At 39.0% G+C, this 21,015-nt stretch overlaps 1 protein-coding gene across 1 annotated transcript in view; it reads right to left on the bottom strand.

Moving 5' to 3' along the window:
- Positions 1-772: 772 nt before the first annotated feature.
- Positions 773-21,015, bottom strand: part of CaMKI (Calcium/calmodulin-dependent protein kinase I) — a 269,499-nt gene continuing 249,256 nt past the window's right edge. The window contains exons 9-10 of the mRNA XM_090388015.1: positions 10,367-10,454; positions 773-1,219 (exon numbers count right to left, since the gene is read on the bottom strand). Coding sequence (XP_090244141.1) covers positions 1,040-1,219; positions 10,367-10,454 — 268 coding nt within the window. The 3' untranslated portion in view covers positions 773-1,039. The remainder of the gene's footprint in view (positions 1,220-10,366; positions 10,455-21,015) is intronic.

The raw sequence follows: 21,015 nt of genomic DNA, 5'->3' as shown, positions 1-21,015 counted from the left end.
GTTGTGTAGGGTTATGTTAAAGATATCGTGTAAAGAGCACAAATACTGAAAGCACAGATAACCGAAGTAATTGCCACCTCAGAACTTTGAAAAACTAGATTATAAAAATGATACCACAAGTATTATCAGTATTCATTCAAAATAAAAAAATTTCATCAGCAATAACTCTTTTGGGCACCCTGCATATAAATCAATATACATTTAAATGAAAAGAAATCCTTTAAAAAATAAGATATACAAAATTTTAGTTGCAGTTATTCAGCTGCATTGCTAATGTGCATAATGCACAACCACATATCCTTGCAAAAAATTAAGTCCACCACTCTTCTATAAAATTTTTTATAGAAATTCACAGCATTACATCTCTATGACTAAAATCATAAATTAAGCATTGTCAAGGTCAAATAAAAAAAAAAAAAAAAAACACCACCTATTTACATTTCTGAAATGTTGTGCAAATTTTTTTAAAATTAATTTTATAAACCTGGTTGTATTCAATTTTTAATGCAAATTAATTGACCATCAAAAAATATTACAGAGAAACAAAATAGAAAAGAAGTGCAAAAACAGTTTCTATATGAAACAAATGTGTGTGTGTGTGTGTGTGTGTGTGTGTGTGTGTGTGTGTGTGTGTGTATATAAAAAAAAGTACTATCTTGTTTGTTGACCAACATATTTCATTTACAGATAAAATGTTATTTGCACATTTGAATTTTACAGAAACATTCTGTAACTGATGATATTGCTAGATTAGGTAATATCAGTCCCCATCTCCTTACGAATTCCCAAGTATTTACAGATGGTGATGCACTTTTGTGACAAACTGCATCACTTCTGTCTTTGCCAATCTATGGCAACTGCCATTTATATGGAAGAAAACACAGAAGACAGAATGAGACAAAAAGGGATGCAAACAACTTCCCAAACCTTCTGTCTCTGTGAGTGGTCCTTCTCATGTCATGGATAACTAATGGCAAGAACCATATGTTAACCAAGTTAGAATCTCATGGATGTCTCAAAGTCCTATATCCAATATACATTAATTGCTTGCTGCAGAACTGACATTTGTCACTGTTTTAGCTGATACTGATGATCCACTGCTTGTGTTTTTAGCTTGACCTGTAGAAATATGCTCATTAGTGTTATCCATAGAACTTCCTGTACTGGACATAGCTAATTTTCTCATTTGACGAATAACAGCAGTAGCATTGTATGCTTGCTGAAAAATAAAGAAAATGCCAATTGATTCCTTTAAATATATGTTTAAATTAAAATAATGAATAATAAAATAATTCAGAAAGAATCTAGATTTGGGAGGTGACATGTTTACAATATTACTATTTCTTAAAATATGTAATGCAACTTAACCCAAAGTAGAAATTTAAAGTTACATCTTTTAATATTATTCAAAAGGCATGTTGCACAAGAAGGAAAGACAAGTCTAATCAAATAAGTACTCTTTCTCTAGATTATGAAATTTTGTACTTTTTTCTTCTGGAAAAAGAAGACTGATAACCTATACTGACTTTTCATAGTAACAATTCAAAAACCACTGCTTTGGAGTGGGTGAAGTATGTGAGAAGTTAGTAGAGGCTGCGAAAAATAAACATAATTGTAAACTTGACAAGAATAAAAACAGTAAATTATAAACAAATAGTTTTAAGAAGATATATATACTGGACAGTTGAGCAAAAGAACTGGAAAGCAAAAATACACAAAAATAAGTACTCTTAAATGCTATTCAGATTACAGTTAAAAAGAGCTTGGTTCTTCAGATACCATGGGAAAATATGCAAGACCTTTGAATAACAGACGCAACTTTCTCAGTTTAAGTTTATTAAGGAACATTTAATATCACGAGATGTTGGTACTACAGTGAGCACTAAAATGATAATAGCAGAAGAATGGAAACGAGCAGCTGATACACAACTTTAAAGGAACTGAATCTTGGTATTATCACTTCATTAGAAGAAACAGGTTAGGTTTACATACAAGAACTAGAATAGCACAGAGAATACCTGCTGAGCAAACAGAAAATATTAGATTTCCATAAATTTGTCCTTAATGCTTAATGTTTTTAGTTTTAATAGTTACTCAGACTGTTCAGTAGTGGCAACTTCAGTAAGTCTCCCGATCTTAAGCAACAAACTCTCTTGGGGGTTGGGTTCCTATTATGCTTTCTAGGCATTTCTGCATTAGAAATGGTGAAAGTTTGCCAATAGGTTGTTCTTTGGTTGAGTGAACGATAAGAAAGGTTGGAGTTCTGATTTTGGCTACGTCATTCTTTCGATGTTTAGTGGCAACAAAATCAGTCTCCTGTTTTCGCCCTGTAAGGGTCTCATCCAGGCACCCAGTGGATTTCTGGGTCTCCCCTAAACTGTTTGCTCCATTTTGCCTTGGAAGGGAGAGCTTTTCCCCTCCACGTGGAGGCAGGAGCAGTGCCACCTTTGTGACACTAGCGGGTGGGTTAGTAATAAAATAAAAAGAGAAGAAAGAAAGGTTACTTTTCCTTCTTTACTGAATAAATTGATCACAAAATCACTTGGGGCCTACAAACATAGCAAAAAATCTATAACTGTTAAAACCACTGGATTTGAAAAGATACACTACACTGCAGTTTTAACTTGTTGTGCTGATGGAAACTTCTGCCAATTTTTAAAAGAAAAACTTTACTGTAAGATAAACTGCCAAAGAATGGTTTGTAAAAGTGTGGTCCAAGCATACTGGTGTACTACTGCGTAAAAATGCACTACTAGTATGGGATCAGTTTAGAGCACACAGGTTGGTTTGTTGTTTAAGGGCACAAGGGCTGCTAAGACCACATTCTGCCTGATTCTATTTACTACTGCAGTTGAAATGTTAAAATCTGTTTAATAATCGTGTCTGCTTCAAGAACGCAAAAAACTCAGCTAGATTTGCATTGTCTCCAATCAGATGAGATAATGGTTCTTGCAGATGTGAAAATTGTGTTTTGAACATTAACATATTAGTTACAATTTAGTAGAATATGCTTCACTGTAAGTGCAGTTTGACAATAAGTACAAATGGGCAGATCTTCTCCAACAAGCAGATAAATATGAGTTAGATGTGTGTGCCCAATACACGTCCTAGCTAGGATCACCTCCTCTTGCCTATTTGATCTCATGCTTGATGCCCACAACTGAGGTTCCCGTTTGAACTGCAGCAGCTTATTATCACCCCGAGCCTGCCAGATCTGCAACCATTGTTCTTCACAGACGTTTTTTATGATTGATTTGTAGTCTGTATACAGCACTTGGTAGTTAGGAGAGCACGCAGTGGTCGGATGTTTAGCGGCTTGATCTGCATGATCATTTCCTTTGATGCCTACATGACCTGGTATCCAACAGAAAGTGACTGATTGGTTAGCAGCATGTAACACAATTATCTGTGTTCTGATTTGCTTCAATACAGGGTGGATTGGCTTGGATTGAATTTTTTAATGCTGTTATTCTGTCAGAGTCAGAATAGATCATTGTTTGCTTACAGGACAGATTAGTTATGTGATCTAGAGCTATCTTTATAGCAAAGTTTGGCAGTATAGACTGCATTCCTTCGGAAGACACAGAGAATTAGAAAAGGTAGTAGAAACTGCTGCTGCACCTACTGTTGGACTTGTTTTTGTGCCATCGGTATATATATGAAAAGACTGAGAATTTTTAGCTACATGAGCAGCATGGAGTTTCCTGATGGTGGGCTCTGCTGCCTGTTTTTTCCCCATTGTTGGAAAGAGAGATCACAGACTGGTATAAAACTAAGCCATGGAGGTTCATAAGTGTTTGTGTCCTGAAAGATATTATCTATATGTAAGTTCCAGCATTCTATTAACTGCAGTAGCCTTATTCCAATTGGCTTGTTGTTATAAAAGGTGGTCCACTGGGGCTCAAATAAGTATGGCCAGATAGGATGAAAGCAAAGGCTCCGTATTTTTGCTGCATAGTTGAGTAGCAACATTTTCCTTCGAAGATGGAGTGGAGGTTTGTGTGCCTCTATATACATATATACAGGGTGTCTCAAAAATATTCGTACAAACGTTTAGGGGAGGTAGGTAACATCAAAAGGAATGTGAATCACATAGGAACCCGTAACCGGAAATGTCACCGTAAGTCGGTACATGGCGCTGTTCCTCAGTTTGCGAGAGGGAAAATTTCTGGTTTACTCATTCAAGCAGTAGTCGCTGCACGAAGAGCATGCATCGATATACGAACTGGGAGCTGGCAGACATGCACCTAGTGTATGGATTAGCAGAGGACAATGGACGAGCCACTCAACGAATTTATGGAGAACGCTTCCCAGACAGACGTATCGACCACTGTTTGTTTGTGCGTGTACATCAAAATTTGTGCGATTATGGGTCATTTAGAGGCAACAGGAGTAGTGCGGGCAGACCACGTTCGACGCGAACTCTGGCCATGGAAAAAGTGTGTTGAATGCCTTCCAGAATAATCCTACTACCAGTACACGCACCGTTGCCTCTGCCCTAGGAGTGTCTCTTTGCAGTGTACAGCGTATCTGGAACGACGATTCTTTACACCCCTTTCATCTCCAAAGGGTTCAGTTACTGCTCCCCCAAGATCATCCTGCACGTGTGGCTTTTTTGCAGTGGTTTCTCCAAGAAAGTGTTCAAGACTTGAATTTTCCAGCCTATATTTTGTTCATGGATGAGGCTTATTTCACTCGGGAAGGCTTATTCAATCAGCACAATGCTCATGTGTGGGTTCACGACAACCTACATGGTGTGCACCCCCATGTGACAAAATCGCTTCGCAATAAATGTGTGGGCAGGTGTGGTCGGTGTCTGCTTAGTCGGCCCATACCTGTTACCATCCCACACGAACTCCATTAAATATCGTATCTTTCTCGAACAAGTTCTACCAGGGTTACTTGACAATGTTTCAGCAAATGCGAGATGCAACATTTGGTTTCAACATGACGGGGCACATGCCCATTATGGAAGGTGTGTTCATGACCAATTTAAACAGACGTTTTGTGCGTCGATGGCTTGGCCGTGGTGGACTCGTTGCCTGGTCCCCACGCTCACCTGATTTATTGAGCCTTGATTTCTTTCTGTGAGGCCCTCAAATCTATTGTGTATGAATCGCCTGTGGAGACGGAAATGGATCTTGTGCTGAGACTCGTCTGCGCTGCTGCTACTGTCAAAGAAACTCCAGGTGTGTTTGACCGTGTCTGCCAATCCATGCTGCATCTGTGTCATGTATGCATCACATCTCATGGTGGAACCTTGGAGCATCTGTTGTAACATCATGAAATGCATCCATCTTGTACTCCATTGTTAATATTATATCAAATAAATGTTTGCCACTAATTACTATCTTGTGTCAATTCTGCTTCTTATGCCTCTGCTACTGCTTTCCCGTGACGTTTTCGGTTATGGGTTCCTATGCGATTCACATTCGTTTAGACGTTACCTACCTCCCCTAAACGTTTGTACCAATATTTTTGAGACACCCTGTATATACAGACTCCGTACAGGGGATGTTCTGAATGCTCCTAAAGCAGTTTTAAGAGCACTGTGATGGATAGTGTCTAGTTGAATTACCACACTTTTCCTGGCAGAGTTATAGATTGGAGCCCTGTAATCCAAGCGAGGTCGGATGAATACCTGATATAGCCAAAGCAGAGTGTATCGGTCAGCACCCCATGTGGATGAAGATAGTACTCTGAGGATATTTAATTTTTTTAAGCAAATGGTTCTCAGGTATGTGATGTGTTGTAAGTAGTTTAATTTGTCAAGTATTAGGCCAAGAAATCTGATACTATTGGATAGAGTTTTTATTTTGTAATTCAGGCTCAGCATGGATCTTCAATTTTTTACAGAAATGAATACATTTGGATTTTTGTGCTGATAAGAAGTAGCCATTGCAAGATATCCCGAACTCAATTTTGTTAATTGAGATCTGAAGCTGTCTCTCAACAGAATTCATATTTTTTCTTTGGCATGAGATCATGAGGTCATCTGCATAATGATATAATTCTATTGTGCTTGGAATATCATGGATAATATTCTTACTAAAAATAGAGGAGGACTCAAAATAGATTCCTGAGGGACCCCCTACTTCTGTATGTGGATTTTAGAAAGAACATTTAGAAAACGAACCTGCTCTGGAGAAAACTCTGAATATAAAAAGGAAGCCTGCCTCGTATTCCAACGGTGTGAAGATCTTAAAAAATACTGAAATGCCATATTGTATTAAAGGCCTTTTCTAAATCCAGACTTACCATAACTAGGTGGTTGTTTATGACAAAAGCATTTCTGATGTTTACTTCTGCTTTGGTCATCATATCTAGTGCAGATCTATTTTGCCGAAAGCCAGCTTATGCAGCATCAGCCAAAAAAAAAAAAAAAAAACCCCCTCCCATTTCGTCCCTCCATTCATTCCAAATGCCTGTCCAGCTCAGCCTTAAATTTATTTATGCGATTAGCTTCCACAACAAAAGATGGAAGCCTGTTCCACCAATCAACTGCCCGTTGGCTAGGCAAATTTCCACACATCGATTCTACAACTATCTTTCCTCAATTTGAAACTGTGCCCCCTCAAGTTCTTAGTCTGAGCAAGACGAAGAATCCCATCAGCATTCAGCTTGCTCAACCCATTCAAAGCCTTATACACCTCAATCAGATCACCTCGCAGGTGCCTACTCTCCAGGCACTGCAATTTTCAGAAATTAAGCCTTTCTTGGTAACAGCACCCCTTTGTTCCCCTCACCAACCTTGTTGCCCTTCTTTGTACTCAACATTACCTAGACTTTACTTTACAACTTTACCCAGACCTGTACACAGTACTCTAGGTGTGACCTCACCATTGCCTTGTATAATGGGATTATCACCTCCCTGTCCCTGCTAGCAAAATTCCTATATATTATTGACAGGGTTTAATGACCTTCCCTGGCATATTTGGCTGCACAATTACCTCCAGGTCTTTTTCACTTTACACTTCCCTGAGTGTAGTACCACCCAATTGGTATGTTTCTCTTCGGTTATTGCTACCCATATGCAGTACTTTGCATTTGTCAAAAACTCCAGTAGCCACTTCTCAGCCCATTTTCCCAACTTATCTAGATTCAGTAGGAGTAGCATACTGTCATTACTGTTGTTAACAACCTTGCCAACCTTTGTATCATCTGCAAACTTGGACATTAAACCTGATATACCTTCATCAATATCATTGATAAATATACAAAACAACAATGGGCCTAACACCAAACCCTGGGGAACTCCACTAATAACATTTGTCCAAGAAGAGCAGTGTCCATTGATTACCACTCTCTGTTGTCTCCCACTCAACCATCCCTTTATCCATTGTAGCAGCTTACATTTAATGCCATACCTCTCCAATTTGTACAGCAGTCTTCCATGTGCAACAGTATCAAAAGCTTTCCTGAAATCCAAGTATATGATATCAAAATTATTTTTGGCATTCAGTTCCTTTGTGACCATATCATAGTAAGCAATCAAATTTGTCAGACAAGACCTCCCTTTAACAAACCCATGCTGTTGTTGCTGTTATTTGGTTTTTAGGAGCATTAGCAACTAAGGCCATATTGCTCCGGGGATATGCGGTGGTTATTCCCTGACCTTTCCACATCCTCTGTATTTGGTGGTCAAGGGCTCGAACCCCGGTCTAATCAAGAAGCGTGTGCTACGCACTGCTTCTCCTGCCCACCTGGCTATGGAGGTGCCACAAACCCATGCCGTGTCTTAACTACTACTGCAGTCTTGTCTAGATGATCCTGCAATGCTTCTTTAACCAGTGATTCCATTATTTTCCCTGGAATACAAGTTAAACTAACAGGTCTGTAGTTACTTGTGTCACCTTTTGAACCTCCTTTCTGAATTGGTGATACATTTGCACACCTCCAGCCCATGGGGACCTACCCTGAGTCCAAGGAAGCTCTCATAATTATGGCTAAGGGTTTGCTCACTTCCTTTGCTGTCTCCTTTAATAAAACTGGATAAATCCCGCCCACCCCCAGGTGCCTTCCTTATGTTTAACGTCAATTTCTCTTCCACTTTGCTCTCAGTTATTACAAAATCACTTAGCTCCCTGTTAGAGTTTGATAAACTTCTGGCACTCCCTTCATTGAATAACTCTTCATGTGTGAATACAAAATACTCATTCAGTTTATCAGCTATCTGAGCATGTTCATCAAAAGTCAACCCATGTATGTTAAGTGGTCCAACCTGATTCATCCCTTTCCTTCTAGAGTTTACATAACTAAAGAACTCCCTGCTGTTTGTCTTTGCATCCTTTGCCAAAGATTGCTCATAATCTGCCTTCGCCTGCCCAACCTCCTTTGTGACTTGATTACAGACTAGTTTATACCTGCCATAGGCTTCTGTATCGCTTGATACTTTATATGCATCCCATACATTCTTCTTCTCTGCCTCATTAATTCATCTGACATCAATTTAATCCTAAACCTTGAACAGTATTTCTTAGTTGGAATGAAAAGCCTAGTAGCTTCCAAAATGAAGTCCCTAAAGGCTTCCCATTTAGAATGCACTGTTGGTAACTTCATCAGTTGATCCCACTGTATAGAATTTAAAAACTGCCCGAGACCTCTGTAGTCACCTTTACGAAAGCAAATTAAAGATGTTATGTGACTGTAGAAACCAGGTGAGATGCTCGAGAACCATTTTCTCCCGTATTTTCCCCAAACAACTAGTTAAAGAAATTGGACAATAATTAAATGGATTAGAGAGGTCTTTTCCTGGTTTAGGGATGGCTAATACAAATGAATGTTTCCAAGAGTATGGATAAACATGTTCCTGAAAAATTCTGTTAAAAATATTAGTAGAATTTGTAAAGCAGTATCATTCAAGTGTTTTAACACATAATATAAAATATACCATCATGGCCAGCTGCACTACTGGGTGCTCTATTAAGAGATTCTTTTAAATCAGATATCGTAAAAGGCTAATTATATGGAAGACAGAGACCGGTGTTGAAATTTAACTTTTGCCTTTCTGCTGCCTCTTTAATTCATTGGAATGGAGCTTCATATGAGTTTGGAGCTTCATATTGATGATGGTATATCAAGCTTAATATCTAAGTTTGCAGACGATATGAAGGTTGGTAGGGTTGTTAAGGACACTACTGATGCTATGCTGCTACAACAGGATCTGGAAAGGTTGAGCAGATGGGCTGAGAGTTGGCAAATGAAGTTTAACATTGACAAATGTAAAGTACTACATATGGGAAACAGTAACCCCAGAGCAACATATCAACTCTGTGGTACTACACTGACAGTGGTAGAGAATGAAAAGGACCTGGGGGTAATTGGCAGAAATGAAGTTCTTTGAGCAGTGCAGATGGGCTGCAAGAGTAGCTCATGGTGTCTTGTCAATGATATACAGAAAGTTTTCTAGCAGGGATAAGGAGGTGATTATTCCCTTGTATAAAGCAATGGTCAGGCCACACCTCGAGTACTGTATACAGGTCTGGAGCCCTCATTTCAAGAAGGATGTAGAACTGCTGGAATGAGTACAGAGAAGGGCAACAAGATTAGTGAATGGAACAAAGGGTTGCTCTTATGAAGAAACGTTTAATTTTGCAAATTACAGTGTCTTGAGACTAGGCACCAGCGAGGTGATCTGATAGAGGTGTATAAAGCCCTGAATGGTTTGAGAATGCTCAATGCCGATGGGATTCTTCCTTTTGCTCAGAATAATCACCTGAGAGGGCATAAATTCAAATTGAGAAAAGACAGATGTAGGATAGATGTGGAGAAATTTGCCTTTAGCCAGCGGGTAGTTGGTTGGTGGAACAGACTTCCATCCCTCATTGTGGAAGCTGGACAGGTATTTCGAACGAACGGAGGGGTGAAATGGGAGTGGTTTTTTTTTTTTTTTTTTTTTATTTTGGCTGATGCTGCATAGGCTTGCTTTCTTGCATCATGCTATGTCATTTGATATTGAAATAGAATTCTATTCAAGTGATATGGATTCTGAATTTTGTTCAAATGAATCCGTTACTATTAGAATACTACAAAAACAGATGCCACTGTTACTTGGAGCAATGATCCTTTACAGATGAAATCCATTTACTAAAATGGTAGTGGCTACTTGTTCCAGCATTCCTAAGAAGTGCACCAAGGCACACAAAGTATCCTTCAAATATAAGTGGCAGCAAATGTGTTAAATGGTACATGAAATGTCTCAGAAAAGTGACTGTCTTTTTTCACAAAATATAAGTTACATATATAGAACTTGAACTGTAAATGCATTACAGTTCAAGAAATTCTGCAGCAAATCAATAAATCTTCTATGATTAATACCAAAGAAAACAAATTTTCAAATTCAATATATAAATTTTTTAGTTCTTACCCTCCACTTTGTTTTGGCAAAATTCTTCCGTAGTTGTTCACTAACACTAGCCTGGATGTTCTTGTCACTGGCTGTATTTCCACTAATCCTTCAAAAAAAAAAAAAAAAAAAACACACATCCATAAGAGTAATGGCTTAGGATGATCCTTACCTGCTAAATTCATTAGAAATCCATAAATGCAATTACCTTGTGGGCTAAACTATTCTTCTATTTAACCCAAACACCAATTAGCATCATAATCTGAATATATAAACTGAATAAAAGGTTTATAGTATAGTAATGCAAAGCAATTTAGCCCTGATGAACAATATGTAATTTTTTTAAACAGTATAGTCTACATTAATTTGCTTGTTTTGATAACTGAAAAACTGCAGTTGCTAGTAAGAATTCTGAACAGTATCAACATGATGATGAAGATCAAAGAACATATATGATGTTCAATGATTTATAAATGCATTACAGTTCAAAAATAATACAGGAAAATCATAACTTTGAGAGTTATATAAGTCTGGTGAATGAAATTGTGAATCTTGAATGCATAGTAGTAGCTAGAGATACAGTGTCAGTATTAGTGGCAAATGATGCAAGAAATCAAGCTTACACAACATCAGCAAAAAAAAAAAAAAAAAAAAAAAAATATTTCACCTATCCATTCCTTCCAACAGTTTGTCTAGTTCTTCCTTGAATTTATTTTTATCTACCCACTTTCACAACAACAGATGAAAGTTCGTTCAGGCAAACAACACCTGCTGGCTAAAGGCAAACTTCTGCACATCTATTCTGGAACCGTCTTTCCTCAATTTGAATTTATGCTCCCTTGTGTATAGTCTGAGGAAGAAACATCAGTACTGAGCTTGCTCAATTCCTTCAGAGCCTTAAACATCTCAATCACCTTGCAAGTGCCCAGTCTCTAAGTCTCCAGATACTGCTATTTGTAGAACTGAAGCCTTTCTTAGTGTGAGCACCCATTTGTTCCTCTCACCGGTCTCATTGACATTCACTATACCTTTTCCTGCAGCTCTACATCATCCTTCCTTATGTTAACTAACAGCATATCCAGGGGTTATGCTGTTAGTTAAGAAACACAAAATCTAAGGAAGAGCATCCAATTGATGTTAGTCAATGCAATGTTAAGTCTGTTTGGTGTGACATAAGCATTGGGAAAGGAAAAATGAGAGTAGGTGTGTGTTATAGGCCTAATGAATCTGATGAGTATAATGAGAAATTGTGCAGAGAAAGAGTAGGCCAGTAAATCAGAATGTCTTATAATATGGGATTTTAACTTTCCAGATATTGACTGGAACTAGTGCATTGGTCACTCGCACACTAGCAAGACTTGTGGATTTATTGGAGGACTGTTTTCTACAGTCCTCCAATAAAGTTCTCATGTTTGAGGGGCAACCAGAAGAGTAATACTCTTGATCTGATTATCAGCAGTGATTATTCGTGCATTAAGAATTTTCAGATAAAGGAACCACTGGGTAACGGTGATCACAATGTACTGATGTGGGAATTACTTAAGATGTAACTACCATCAAGGCTAAAGGGAAGGGCTTTTGGTTTCTTAAAGATGACTACAGGGGTCTCAGACAGTTTTTAAATTCTGTACAGTGGGATCAACTGATGATGTTACCAACGTTGAATTCTAATTGGGAAGTCTTCAGTGACTTAATTTTCGAGGCTACTAGGCTTTTCATTCCAACTAAGAAATACTGTTCAAGGTTTAGGCCTAAATGGATGTCAGATGGATTAATGAGGCTCGTGGCAGAGAAGAAAAATGTATGGGATGCATATAACGTATCAGGTGACACAGAAGCTCATGGCAGATCTAAGCTAGTCTGTAATCAAGTCACAAAGGAAGTCAGGCAGGCAAAGGCAGATTACGAGACATCTTAGGCATAGGAACAAGCTTCCCTCTGTCGTGGAAGTTAACAGCTTAAATAAATTCAAGGCAGAACCAGACAAACATCTGGAGTGAATGGATGGGTGAAATGGGAAGGATTTTTTTTTTTGGCTCATGCTGTATAAGCTTGCTTTCTTGCATCACATGCATCTACTAACGCTAAGTATGGACATTGATCTGTATCTGTTTCTTACTCAGCAAAAAGTTTTAAGACTGAATCATCTAGTACCTCCTTTACCTTGATATTCGTGTACTTCAGGTTTGTTAATTTTTATTTTTTAACATTTCTTTTGTTACTGGAGTATTAGAGGCACAGATATAGGTGTGGCAGCTGATTGATCGTTTTCTGTGGATTATTTCCAAGCTTAGGAAGTACTGTGCAATGGGAGTAAATGACTCTGATGGTGGTATGTCATCTCCATTTGTGTCCTGATGGTACACTTCGCATAAACACATCCAATCAATAAACAGTGGCCTGTCACTCTTTACCGATTGGATATATTTTTCTTAACTTCTTGGTAGGAAATGTTTTGTTTTCAGGTTTCTTGGATTTCTTTCTCTTCTTTCCACTGCTTGTATGCAGGGGGACTCCTTGGTAATCTGCACAAATTGGCTTTGAAGCTGAACATTCCATGCACTCTTTCGCACCACATCAAGCTCAGGAAGGATTGCCACAACAGGCTATTTGTGAGTGACAGTAATTTTGAAGCTTAAAACCCTTTGGTATGTAAATATTTACTGGGCAGTTTAAGTAGCCTGCCTTGATGCAACTTGGATGCTGTGGTGTGTTGAATGTTAGGATGAGAACTCAAGTAGGTATAAAATCCCCATATTTTTTTTTGCATCGATATTTGTTCGACAGCTGTCACACCTTAATTTTTCAATTCAGAGCAAATCTCTTCTTCAGAGACATGAAGATCCCACTCTGATATGACACCACTTGAAGGGTTCAGAGTTTTATCGGGGGGGGGGGGGGGGGTTACAGTAATAGGTATTCCCCTATGATTTGACTTTCAGAATCTGTTGGGAACTTGTCAATCCTTTAATTCTTTCTTGGATAAAGAAGGGTGACATTTTCCTGATTGTCTGCTCTTTGGTGGTGGTTGTTGTTGTTATGGAGGCTTAATGGCACATAAGCTGCTAAGGCTATAATGTGCCTATTCACTTATTATATTAAAACATGAGTTTTCCATAAATCAGAAATAATTAAACAGCCCAGTTTGCCTGAGAAAGTCAAAAAATTCAGAAATATTATCCTTATCACCAATCAGGTTTTCAAGAGTAATTGGTTTATGTAGATTAACCAGTGAGATCAAGGATGAAGTTCTGGCTTGTTTATAATAGGAGCAGACAATAAGAATATGTTTTACAGTCAAATTGTTAGAACAATGTGTACATTGTGCTGGATCATCTCCTCTCAGTAAATGAAGGTGGGTCAGATGTGTATGTCCTATTCTTGCCCTTGAGAGGACTACTTCTCGTCTCGATGTACGGACACTGGAGCGCCAAATTTTCGGGTCTTGTTTAAACTGAAAGAGTTTATTATTAGTCTGAGAGTGCTACAGTCCTGTCCATTGTGATAGGCAAGCAGCATGAATGGTTAGTGCATAATCTGATGCTGGAACAGGGATGTTGGTTAGATCTAAGGTAGTTGGATTTTTTGCAGCTTTATCGGCCAGTTCATTTCCTAAAATACCGGAATGTGCTGGAATCCAGCAAAAAGTGACCTCTTGATTGGGTTCTTTAATTTGCAGTAATAAGCTTCTGATTTCATCTAGAACAGGGTGAACTTTATCTGAGGAATTACATAACGACATGATTGAGCTGAGGGAATCAGTGTAAATAACAGATTTTAAGGAACAGTTAGAATGAAGATTTTCTAAAGCTAGTTTTATTGCGTATAATTCAGCAGAAAATATACTAAATTCTGACGGGAAGCTGATACAATTGTATTTGGAAACACTGCAGCTGCTCCAACATTTGAATTAGATTTAGAGCCATCTGTATAAATTGGAGAGAAATCAGAATATCTTTGAATGTGAACTGTGTGAATTTAGTTGATATAAGTTGCTTGCAAGGAATTCTTTCTCCATTGACAGAGGTAAGTGTCACAGATTGGAAGAGGAGGAGGCGTCCATGGAGGTTGAGTATAAGTTGCTACCTGCTTTACGGAATGGATAGAAATATTCCAAACTTGCACCAGTTCAAGAAGGCGAAGACCAGCTGGTTTTACTATGCTAGGTTTGTTTCTGTATAGGGTTTCTAACGGTGGGTTAAAAAGGTATGACCGAATGGGATGAGAGGCAAAACTTTGTATCTTGACAGCATATTTCAGTAACAGTGTTTTCCTGCGTAAAGTTAGTGGGGGCTCATGAGCATCAATGTAGAGACTATGTACTGGCGATGTTCTGAATGCACCAATTGCAATTCTCAAAGCACTGTGCTGAATGGGATCAAGCCAGCGTAATGCACTCTTTCTGGCAGAATCATAGATTGGAGCACCATAATCGAGACGAGATCTGATTAATGCCCTGTATAACCGAAGAAGTGAGGTACGATCTGCACCCCATGTTTGGGCAGATAAAGCTCTGAGTATGTTTAACTTTTTTAGACATGAAGTCCGTACATTTTTAATATGATCTAGGAAATTTAACTTATTGTCAAGGGTTAATCCTAGAAATCAGATGTTGCTGGTGACCGGGACAAAGACGTTAGAAATTTGAAGTTCAGGATCTGGATGAAGTTTGCGTTGTCTACAGAAATGGATGGCAACTGTTTTCTGCTGTGAGAGCCGATAGCCGTTGAGGCTCGCCCATTGTTGAATTTTATTAAGTGATATCTGAAGCTGTCTTTCAATAGACCTCATGTTTTGAGAATGACAAGAGATGGAAAGGTCATCTGCATAAAGGTAAGTCTCGATTGTATTTGGAAGCTGCTTAGTAATAGAATCTATTCTCAGAGCAAAAAGAGTGGCACTCAGTACTGATCCCTGTGGGACACCTTCTTCTTGGATGAAAGTTGGGGAAAGGGCATGTTGATATCGAACTTGAAATGATCTAGTATGTAGAAAGTTCTGAATGAATATAGGAAGATTGCCTCGTAGTCCAAGAAGGTAAAGATCACTAAGTATACCATACTGCCAGGTGGTATCAAAAGCCTTCTCTATGTCTATTGAAACCATTACTAGATGTTCATGTTTGACAAAAGCATTACGGATGGCAAATTTGGCCTTGACCATAAGATCTAAGCATGATCTGTTTTGACGAAAGCCATATTGACTATGGCTCATTAGATGTTCCGACTCAATGATCCAGAGGAGTCTTCTGTGGATAATTTTCTCAAGGATTTTACTGAGGCAGCTTGAGAGAGAGATATGGGTCTATAGCTATTTGGGTTGGATGGATCTTTTCCAGGCTTCAGGAATGCCAAAATTGTAGAGTGATGCCAAGATGCTGGAAAAACATTTTCTAAACATATGCGATTGTAAAAGACCAGGAGGCAGCGCAGAGCTTTGTCATCAAGATGTTGTAGCATGACATAATAAATCCCATCTGGCCCAGCAGCACTATTGCGAGCTGTTCTAATGACATGTAAAAGTTCAGAATATTGCAGAGGTTTGTTATATGGGAGAAGACGGGTAGTTTGAAAATGAATAGCATGCTTTTCTTTAGTTTTTTAATTCTTTGGAATGAGGTAGTATAGGCTGACGTTGCTGAGATTTCTGCAAAAGTATTGCCTAAAGCATTAGCTATATCTACAGGATTAGAGAGATCTTTCCCATTCCAGGTGAGGATTGGAGAAGGTATGGTAGGAAACTTACCAGACAGCAGTCTAATTTTTTTCCATATTATTTTGGGATCGGTATTTCTGTGAAAACTGGATGCAAAACGGGTCCAGGATTCTTTCTTTGCTTGCTTTTGTATGAAGCATGCTTTTGCCCTTAATTTCTTATAATTAATGAGATTGACTGTGCTCGGACATTTCCGAAACAAATTCCAGGCTTTATTTTTTGCTTTCTTTGCCGTGGTGCATTTATCATTCCACCAGTAATTATAATGCTTTCGGCCCGGCGGATTTGATATTGGTATTGTGTCTTTAGCCACATTTAGAAGATGCGACGTGATGTAATCTGTCACATCATCAATGTGCTGGAGGCGGATTTTTTCCTCATCGAGGTCAATTGATGATTGAAATTTTGCCCAGTCTGCTCGGACAAATTTCCACTTTCTGCAGGGTTGAATTGAAGGAGTCTTTGCTTTCAGAGAGTTGCATACTATTGGGAAGTGGTCACTGCCCATGGGATCGTTTATTACATACCACTCTATGGCTGGGACTAGTACTGGTGAACAAATTGAGAGATCTATTGCTGAGGTGTGTCCTGTTGGAAGCTGTACATGTGTCGGTGCACCTGTATTGAGTATAGTGAGATTTAGTGCATCCAGAAAACTTTCAATTAGTCGGCCTCGTCTATCCAATTTAGGAGAGCCCCATAATGGGTGGTGCCCATTAAAGTCTCCTAATATACAGAGAGGTGGAAGTATCTGTATAAAGAGGTCTTCAAGATCTTTTAAAGAGTTAGTACAGTTTGGCGGTAGGTATATTGAGACTAGTGTTATTGTACTATGGAGAATTTATACGAACAGCAACAGCTTCTATTTTAGTTTGAGAGTGGGATATGTTTAGTTGGGATCTTTGAATTTACTAGGATTGCCACACCACCATGGGCAGCGCTAGTGGTATTTCAATCTCTTCGATAAATGCAATAGTTCTTTATCGAAGGAGAAATTTGTGTGGTTAGGTAAGTTTCCTGTAAACAAAAGGCAACCGGAGAATATTGATTAATTAGGTATTGAATATCGTCTGTGTTGGAACGAAAGCCTCTGCAATTCCATTGTAAGATGCTGTGGTTCATTTTGGTTTAGTTGAGGGTGATTCATCTGACTGTTTTTTTGTTTGAGGAGGATTTTTTTTGGTCTCTTTTCGGGAAGGTAGGGCGACCGGTATCCATAGTATCGTTTGCGTGAAGTTCTAGTATTGGTTCTTCATGATCTGGGTTTACATCTACTTCCATACTACCAGTGGATGATTCAGGTTTATTGTTGTGTTTAGTAGTTTTTAGTTTTTCTTTGTCATGCGGGACTGTCTGAGTCTCAACTGGGATACTGATTGGAGTGTTGGTCGATTCACTGATTTTAATTTGATGTGTGTCTTTGACAGGGTTTGATAATGTGTTTTTAACCCAGTTAGCTAGAGATGTGCAGGGAGGTATGGATACATCTGTTTGAGCTGCTGTTGAATTAAAGCTTCGAGTGTGAGCTGCATATGAACGACTGGGCATGGTCGACATAACCTGTCTGCGTGCCTCGGGGTACGTAACTTTGTGCTCTATTTTATATTTTTGGATTTTCTTCCCCGTTTTCCACATTTCACAAGATTTGGAAAAGGCTGGGTGACTTTCTTTGCAGTTGGGACAAATGGGACTTGAGGCTGAACAGTCTGTTTGTGTATGCTCCTTGGAACCACAAACTGGACAAATGGCATCACCTCTACATGCTTGTTGCGAATGTCCATATTTTTGGCATTTAAAGCAACATAGAGGATTAGGTATGTAAGGTCGTATTCGGCAGTTTAAATAGCCAGCTTTTACTGAGGATGGCAAATCTGGGGTGCTGAATGTTAAAATTATGGATCGGGTTGGAACAAGATTTCCATCTTTTTTGGTTTTTCTACGTTTTGCACTAATTACTTTTTGATTGCCCAGTTCCTGTACTAATTCCTCTTCAGATACTGTAATCAGGTCCCACTCTGTGATGACACCTTTTGACGAGTTTAACGTATTGTGGGGAGTGATAGATATGGGTAGCCCAGCAAAGGTTGTTGTTTTAAGCAGCCATTCTGAATGTTTTGCGGAGGCTGTTTCGATTAGGAGGTCTCCGGATTGCAGACGTTTAACCATTTTCGGTGTACCAGCAATGGATTCCAAAAATCTTTGGATGACAAATGGTGATAATTTGCCGACAGGCTGGTTGGAGAGCGAATGTATTACAAGGAAGTTTGGCATCTCATTGCTCTGCACTTCTCTTCGGAGCCTTTTTGGTTGGTTTAGGTCATCATCATCATCATCATTTGGTATGTCTGGCCTTGAATTTGAAGGCTCTAGTGGTGGATAGTCATTTATATCCATCGTTACTCCTTTTCACCCTGGAGGATAACTTTTCCCCCAGGTTACCGGCCCCACCACGGGGAGGCAGGAGCAGTGCCGCTCGGAGGCCAAGCGGTTGAAGTGTTAGTTCATTAGTAAAAATATAAATAGAGAAAAATGTAAAGAAAGGTGTATTTCCTTCCTGTGTTCTACTTGTTACTTTTCAAGTATAGAACTGTTTTTAAAGTAAAACTGTTTATAGAAATGTGAACGTAAAATATAATATCAATCGCTTATCAAGAGCACTTTATAAATCGCAAGAATATAGCTTGGCCTCGAAATACGCTTGGCACCCGGGGCCACTCTTTGGTGGAATAGGGATGAGAGAAAGGTGGTGGCGATGACGTTGTATTAACCGTTATGGGTCTTTTTGCAGAGATATTAGCAGTGCCATCTATTCAGTTAGGTAGGGCCTTGTTTGCTCCCCCCAAGAAGAAGAGAGATTTAAATTACTGATAAGAGTAAAATAAAAATTTCTGATGCCTGAAGTACACAACCCATCACATCCATCCATTTGCAAACTAGCAAGTACTGTAGAAGCGAATGGGATGCCAAATTTGCTTAGAGCATCGTACCCACATTTCCAACAATGTATTGAACCTGAGCAAGGACCAAAGAGAAGGAGACTTAGCATAAGTCTCCTTCCCTTTGGTCCTTGCTCAGGTTCAATACATTGTTGGTACTTGAAAGTCCTTGCTAGAATAATTCCTGTATATCATTGACAAGAACACCATGGGCTACCCTCGCAGACCATCTGCACTGCTCAGAAAACTTCATATCTGCCTGCACAATTACTCCCAGGTCCTTTTCATTCTCTACCACTGTCAGTGTAGTACCCAAAGAAAGGGCACTGTACAATTACTGGTCAGATGGACAGTTTTGGTGCCCCACTATTTGTCGTGATTTTAGTAGTTTAAAGTGTCACATTTTGCTCTATTTTGTGTCCGTCAAGTTCCTCTTCTCAAGATGTGTCCACAGACATCAACTTCGTGAAGATCGGCCAAGGGAAACGAAAATTATGGTCACTTTTCATTAGCATTGATCTCGCTGGGTTACAACGTGACAAATTTCCATTGTATATTAAGATCAATTTTGCTAAAGCTATTGGTACCACAAATATCGCCTAAATGATGATGATGATAGCAACAATCGGGAATTGTAAATGAACAGCTTTATAGCCACATATGTTTTTCATGATGAATATCAGATATTTTACTGGTTTTCTGTCTAATTTTAATATGGTGCCTGATAAACAAAGACAGTTGTTCTCAGCGTACACCACGCGGTCAAGCCCTAATTGGTCGGACATTGTCTGAGTGACCGTTATTAGTGTGAGTTATTTGCCACGTACTTTAAAACATCTACACCTTGAACATTTAGGGGTACTAAATATATTTGATCTAATACAGGGTTAATAAAAGTTATTAATGTCACTATATTTATGATATTGAGAATATATATAACAATAAGTTCTCAGTGTCCCACGCGGTCGAGCCCTGATTGGTCGGACCTTGTCTGAGTGACCGTTAGTGCGAGTTACTTGCTACTTCAAGACATCTATATCCAAAACATTTTAGGGATACTAAATATATTTAACACAGGATAAATAAAAGTCAGGTAATATCACTATATCATGATATTAGCATTAGTAGAGGCATTTGATGCAAGAAAGCAAGCTTATGCACCATCAGCCAAAAAAAAAAAAAAAAACCACTTCCACTTCACCCCTCTGTTTGTTCGAAATATCTGTACAGCTGAGCCTTACACTTATTTAGGCTATCAACTTCCATGACAAGGGATGGAAGTCTGTTCCACCAACCAACCACCCGCTGGCTAAAGGCAAATTTCCGCACGTCTATCCTACATCCGTCTTTCCTCAATTTGAATTTATATGCCCTCTCATATTATTCTGAGCAAGAGAAAGACTCCCATCAGCATTGAGCATGCTCAAACCATTCAAGGCTTTATACACCTCTATCAGATCACCTCGCTGGTGCCTAGTCTCCAGACACTGTAATTTGCAAAACTTAAGCCTTTCTTCGTAAGAGCACCTCTTTGTTCCATTCACTAACCTTGTTGCCCTTCTCTCTACTCGTTCTAGCAGCTCTACATCCCTCTTGAAATGAAACCTCCAGACCTGTATACAGTACTCTAGGTGTGGCCTGACCATTGCCTTATACAAGGGAATAATCACCTCCTTATCCCTGCTAGAAAAATCCTATATATATCATTGACAATACACCATGAGCTACTCTTGCAGCCCGTCTGCACTGCTCAGAGAATTTCATATCTGCCTGCACAACCACCCCCAGGTCCCTTTCATTCTCTACCACTGTCAGTGTAATACTACAGAGTTGATACGTTGCTCTGGGGTTGTTGTTTCCCATATGTAGTACTTTACATTTGTCAATGTTAAACTTCATTTGCCACCTCTCAGCCCATCTGCTCAACCTTTTCAGATCCTGTTGAAGCAGCATAGTGTCAGTAGTGTCCTTGACAACCCTGCCAACCTTTGTATCGTCTACAAACTTGGACATTAAGCT

The sequence above is a fragment of the Mastigoproctus giganteus genome, chromosome 13, assembly GCF_048544385.1.
Source record: "Mastigoproctus giganteus isolate SK-2022 chromosome 13, ASM4854438v1, whole genome shotgun sequence".
NCBI lineage: Eukaryota > Metazoa > Arthropoda > Arachnida > Uropygi > Thelyphonidae > Mastigoproctus > Mastigoproctus giganteus.
This window is presented reverse-complemented; position numbering and strand designations above follow the sequence as displayed.